This window comes from Festucalex cinctus, chromosome 7, assembly GCF_051991245.1.
Source record: "Festucalex cinctus isolate MCC-2025b chromosome 7, RoL_Fcin_1.0, whole genome shotgun sequence".
NCBI classification, from domain to species: Eukaryota; Metazoa; Chordata; class Actinopteri; order Syngnathiformes; family Syngnathidae; genus Festucalex; species Festucalex cinctus.
In genome coordinates this window covers 9,855,478-9,861,574 of record NC_135417.1, presented here as the reverse complement: position 1 = coordinate 9,861,574, position 6,097 = coordinate 9,855,478, and the positions used below count along the sequence as shown (strand labels likewise).

The 6,097-nt window shown below is 38.0% G+C and overlaps 1 protein-coding gene across 1 annotated transcript; it reads left to right on the top strand.

Annotated features, from left to right (window-relative positions):
- The first annotated feature begins 1,365 nt into the window (after positions 1-1,365).
- nppcl (natriuretic peptide C-like) lies at positions 1,366-4,351 on the top strand. The gene is made up of 3 exons (XM_077527516.1): positions 1,366-1,530; positions 2,466-2,617; positions 3,707-4,351. The coding sequence occupies exons 2-3, from the start codon at positions 2,516-2,518 to the stop codon at positions 4,001-4,003; spliced, it is 399 nt and encodes a 132-aa protein (XP_077383642.1). The 5' UTR covers positions 1,366-1,530; positions 2,466-2,515; the 3' UTR covers positions 4,004-4,351.
- Positions 4,352-6,097: the final 1,746 nt, after the last annotated feature.

Genomic DNA, 6,097 nt, shown 5'->3' with positions numbered 1-6,097 from the left:
CATCTCTCTGCTGACATCACATGCACGGTAGTTTAAACCCCCCACACCTCGCCGCCTTCCTCCCGCCCTCCCATGATTGCTAATCTCTCCCCAGTTTCGCCTACTGTCTACCCCCACATGTTGTCCTTTCCCAAAAAGATGAGAGGGGTTGAATTTCTATACGTTACGTATTTATGAGCGGTTATATAAAAAGCCCCTTTCCGAACACGACTCTTGAGCTTCGGCCTCAAATGAACCACTTTATTTCAAGTGCAGTCAAACATCAGTTTTCCAACATAATCCGCTCCAGAAGGCTGTTCTAAAAACGATTTGTTCGAAATCCAAAACAGTTTTTCCCATTATAATTAATGTAAATGTAAATTAATGGTTTTTTTTAAACTATTTTACACCATAAACTGGACTGTATACTATTTACCATAAATAGAAAAGGGTAGAAATAAACAGTTTTATTTAGATATCCTCTCTAAAATGATGAAAAAAAAACAAAATGCAAACATTTCTTTTTTAAATTCAATAGTTCTGCGCTCTACTTTTCTCTTTTCTTCACCAGCTTTACCACTTGCACTTGATTTCTTTGGACCCATGATTAATATACGATACAAAACTTAAAAAAAAAAAAAAAACGTAAATAACAATGAACAGGTCTGCTCCAAACAAATTTTGAACACGAATGTGCTACGGAGGAAGCATTCGAGTTAGCTCGGCTCCCGAGTGAGTCACGTTCAGGTACGCTCGGCTTTTTTTTCAGTTTGGTCGAGAGACGATTTTTATGGATGAGTTCCGAGACGTAAAATTCTCGAATTTTGATTACCTGATGGATGTAGTTGAAATAACGAGAGGCTGTTGAACTTCTCGCTAGCGTTGTAATTTGGCGACTGTGAGGGGGGGGTTGCGGGGAGCAGATGGCACTGACAGACTGTAAGTTACCTAACAGCAAGGAGAGCTCAGTGCATGCTGGGAAAGCCTTGAGACAAAAAAAAAAGGGGGGGGGGGGGGGAGAAATGGAGGTGCTTGCCTAGAATAGTTCAAATATATATATATATATATATATATATATATATATCACTTTCGCCTTACGAGGAATTGACATTTTCGTTTTAACAGTAAACAAAATCAGAGATGGCGAAAGTACTCTGACTGCATCTAAGTGCAGGTATACTGTATTGTGTGTGTGTGTGTGGGGAAAAATATATAAGGGAAACATCTACAGACTCAAAATTGTACATCCTAAAGATCCCAATTATGCGATCAATTAACAAACCACAATATTCAGCCTAGAGGGACAAAACACGCAAGTGGAGGAGGAAGAGGAGGAGGTGGGAAAGGGGAGGGGCTAGAAAAATCATCGTTTCAATTCCACCACAGAGCGAGCGAGGAGGAGGACGAAGAGGAGGCGGGGCCAGTCCGGTGAGATAGTGATGCTCTCAGCAGGTGCCGGCAAAGTGAGAAGTCGACCCGGACCGGAGATGGAGAAGACTCTTTGAGCGCACGAGACGAACACGATCACGCAAGTCGCTGTACAGCAAACAGGTGAGCGGGATTTTTCTTCACTCACTTTTTTTATTTTATTTTTTTTAATTTAGTTGAAATTATGAGAAATGCATTTTGGGACATTTCAATATTTCCAATGTTTGTGTTATTTTTTTTATTTTATTTTATTTTTTTCCCTCTTTACATTTTTTTTTTTCCAAGGTGAATTTAGTACTGTTGATTTAACTTAATTTTTTGTATATAGATTTTTACATTTCTTTTTATTTGGTTATTATTCATTGTTTAACCCAAGAAAGTATATTTTTCAATGTTCTAACTTTATTTTTTAATTTTTTATATATCACTGGTGTTGGGCCCAAACGTCCTATGTCACAATTTGGTAGCTTTCATATATTTTTTATTTTTTATTATTATTAATTTTTTGGTTATATTCTTATTTATTTATATTTATGTACGTTTTTTGTTTTTTTTACCTATTGAACATGTTCCAAAGAAATTGTAGATTTTTTTTTTTTTTTTTCAATGATTTACAACATAAGGCAAAGGTAATAGATATTAACATTCCATAAAATTGTCAAGTTTTTACAGTTTTCTGTTTTAAAGTTAAATACTAAAAGGAGAAAGTAATGTAATATGTAATATTGTTGTGTCAAGGACCTAAAAAAAATGTTTTTGTTATTACATAGTTTTTATATTATTTGACCGATTAAGCTATTGGAATTTATTGGAGACATTGGCCTTAATAAATAAATAAATGCATAAATAAAAAATATACATTCATACCAGTCTTGTCTTACTTTTCAAAAATGTATAAAATAAGCAAATATTTTTACAGGCAAGGTGACGAGTGTTTTTAAAGAAAACAAAACTAAGAACAATCAAGTACATGTAAAGACCTCACGGGAAAAGTTTTTGTTTGGAGAGGTTGCAGGTGATCAAAATCCTGACCTTGTTGTCCAAATGTCTTGCAACAGGTGTGTTTTCCCGCCAATCCCGTTTTGAGCTCTTCTTCGCCTCTGCCGCCATGTTGCTTTGCCCCGTGCTGTTCGGAGCCACCCTGCTCATCTTGGCCCCCATGGAGACCCCGGAAGCTCGAGCTCTTCACCCCTCCCCCGATGGCGCTCAGGTAGAGTCGGCACGGGTGGCAAAATGTGCTTTTAAAAAAAAGGGGTGGGGGGGGGCTCTAAAATGGAATAAGTAAAAATGAATTTCTGCTGTCAAATGAAAGAGCGAGCTAGCATGTTCGCTCAACATTTATACAATTTAAAAGGTACATTTTTAATTGTCAATTAAATTGAATTTCTGTTTTGTGAAATTACCATAATGACAAAAAACTGCACACACAATAATTTCTCTTATTATAGTGCTTGTACTGAGAAAAATCACATCACATTACATGCTACCTGTTGCTAGTAGCGAGCTTGCGTTGTCTTTGCCTTTATGCTATCAAAACAAGTTTCCATAACTTTGCTAAAACACCGTCGCAAATATGCTAAATTCTGTCAATATACAGATGCAGCTCTTTTTTTTTTCTCACAGATCAGGTAGAAGTACTCGTACTTGAATACTCGATACCAACTGCAGTTTACTGATAATGACATCTTGCAAATGTGATATTTTATTATATTTAAATATTGTTCAGAAGCATGAAGCAATAAGTTCCACTCAAAATAACACGTTTTTAAGAGTAGCAGCTTGTCATAACTGATATTTTAACATCATCCAATCGCATGTTTTTTATAACGGACTTTCAACACGTTCATATTTTGTGTTGTTGGGCAGACGTTTTGTGACACTCCGGGCTCAATACCTGCGGAATCGCACGTGGTTATATTTCCCCCCCAATATTTATTTATATATATATATATATATATATATAATTATTTATTTTATTATTATTTATTTTAGTTTGTATTTATTACTATTATTATTATTCTTATTAAGGTTTTGGCAAGAGTCATCTTCACGTTTCTCCATGTCGCTGCCGTGCCTGGTAATAATAAAAAGTCGTCCAAAAAAAATGAAATAGCCAAGTGAATTACAAATACCTGCAAAATCTACTTAAGTCTTCCCCACTATTTGCTGGTGGGTGGGTGGGGGGAGTATGGGGGGGGTCCGGAGGTTGTTGAAGGATGGAGAGGAGAAAGTCATGAAATGTTCTCCGCGATTGAATTAGTCTCCCTTCTATCGAATTTGCATTTGTGTTGCGGTGAAGTTAATGGAGCAGCTCCTGGATCGCTACAACGACCTGCTGACCATGGACGACCTGGAGAACCTTCTGAGCGGGCCGGCCGAGGAGCAGTCCACCTTGTCGTCCGGCGCCAAGGCGTCCGAGTTTCCCGCCAAATGGGCCGCCGACGTGCAGCCGGAGACGCCCTGGCTCCGCCTCCTCCGGGGGGCCCTGGCCAATCAGAAGCCCGTGGAGTCGGAGCGCTCGCGGAGGGGGTGGAACCGAGGTTGCTTCGGCCTCAAACTGGACCGGATCGGGTCCATGAGCGGATTGGGTTGTTAAAGTCAACGAGACTGCTGTCGTACCTTTTTTGGGCTGGCGAGGAAATTCAAGGAAGTTTAACGTTTAGTAAATCGCGATGTTGTCGGCGTTGGATGCTTCCAGCACCTTTTTGTAGCTGTTGAGTAGTTTAACTGTTAGGTTACGTTTGAACAGCGAGCTGCATTTTCTTCCCATTGTCCAGCTTGTTTTTCCTTGTAAATGAGGTTACTAGCTTTAGTCAAATGTAGTCGTGGCCAGTGTTGTGACGTTGGAATTCCTCATGCCAAGTACAAGTTACAGTCCATCATGTCCACACATCCTGCTCTTTGTTTACTTATGATTTGCACGAATAAATAGATTTGACCTTTCTGTAATGTCTGTTTCTTGCCATTTATGACACACACTCAACTATTGGGTGCATGTGTGCAATATAAATCATTTCAAAACGTTTTCAACCATGACCTGTTACAACCTGTACAACTCGATTTATTTCAATTTAAAAAAAATAAAATAAAATAGAGAGGAGGAAAGACAACTGAAATAGTATGCACACCCTGTTATGACTGTTTTCAGAATAACCCCAATTGAAGTTCAGCTTGTCTGCTCGGCTTTTCATTACATTTTTTTTTTCTTCTGTATCTTTCGTATTAACATTGACTGTTGTTCGCAACACTTCATACATTTACTCCATTTTGACTAAAGCCTCATTTTGAGCTGTTTTTTTTTTTTTTTTTTCTATATATAAAATATTGTTTGTGCCAAAATACACTCAAGAATTATGACCCCCCCCCAAAAAAACTTGGCTTCAGTAACAAAAATCGCCCAAACGCATGTAAAAAGCGTGTGTACTGTGTATTTACTGTGTAATGTATGTAGTTGTGTATACACACGCAATTCATGTTTAGTGGCTTGATTTTGAATCACAAAATATCAATATTAGCATTGCAATTGGTAAAACAGGGGTGACTTGTGCTTTCTACATCCTATCCTGTCTTTAGCGGTGTCTGTGTTCCAAAAATGTCTCATTTTCAAGTTGTTTGTATTTCTCTAATGTGCCACTAGATGGCAGCTGTAGGTAACTTACGCTTGTGTCAATTTGCGCTTTACTGCAAGCTTGCTGTTCCTTGGATTTTATGAAACTGGCCTTTCAGTCTGGGTTCAAGTTACATAAATCAAAAGGTTCTGGTAGTGGCCTAAACCACAAGTTAAAAAAAATAAAATGCGCTGATAACTCTATACATCAAAGTATGGAATTGATTACATGTATTTCTTTGCAGTTCAGTTTCAATACAAACTCAAAATGTAACAGTAGAAGGTGACACAAAATTTGAATGTTTTGCTTTACTGTGAATCATTAATACAACTCAATACTTGTTTAATGACTTTTGGTTTTGTTGAACTCAATTTGTATTCTACAACCGATCTGCATTTCAGATGCTGCCACACGAGTTCTACTAAGGTTTGCGATTTATGCTCGCCACGCCATAATATTTCTCTCCCAGAACCAAGACTCTGCCTTGTCCTGTTGAAACACGCGTGTCCTCTTGGGCAGAAGGAAACCTGATGACCTCTTCAAGTATTCCGAAGTAATCAACGTGATCTCTCGTATACCATAAATAGTCCCACCATACAGCATAGCATGAGAGAAACACATCTCCGTATCATGATGCTTGAATTAGGCGCTGCGGTGTTGTCTGACAAGCTCAACTGGCCCCTCAACTCAAATGAACAATTTTGCTTTTGCTCTCTGTCACTACTGAAATGTTCTCACGTGAACTTCTGAAAGTGAGATTATGACAGATTTGAGTTAAAACTCAAAATTCTCTGCAAAATGCACACTTATTTCAATGACTCATGATCAATGGGACATGAGAAAATACTTCTTTTTCCAGTAGTGTGTGTGTGTGTGTTTTTCAGTATTGTGTAGCATATTTCAGTTGTTTGAGTACTTCAGTAACATAGAAGGATTTTTCAGTAGTGTGCGCGTTTCAGTAGTTGGGTGAATTTCAGTGGTGTACAATATTTTATGTGAGTACTTAGTATGCGTAGATAATTTTTAAGTAGTGTATGAACATTTCAATAAATTGTGTTTTATTAGCATGCTAGCATGGCTAT

Coding starts and splice junctions, on each gene's coding strand:
- nppcl (XM_077527516.1), top strand. CDS start 2,516: ATGTTGCTTTGCCCCGTGCTGTTCGGAGCCACCCTGCTCATCTTGGCC. Junction 2,618..3,706: donor CCTCCCCCGATGGCGCTCAG/GTAGAGTCGGCA, acceptor GTTGCGGTGAAG/TTAATGGAGCAGCTCCTGGA.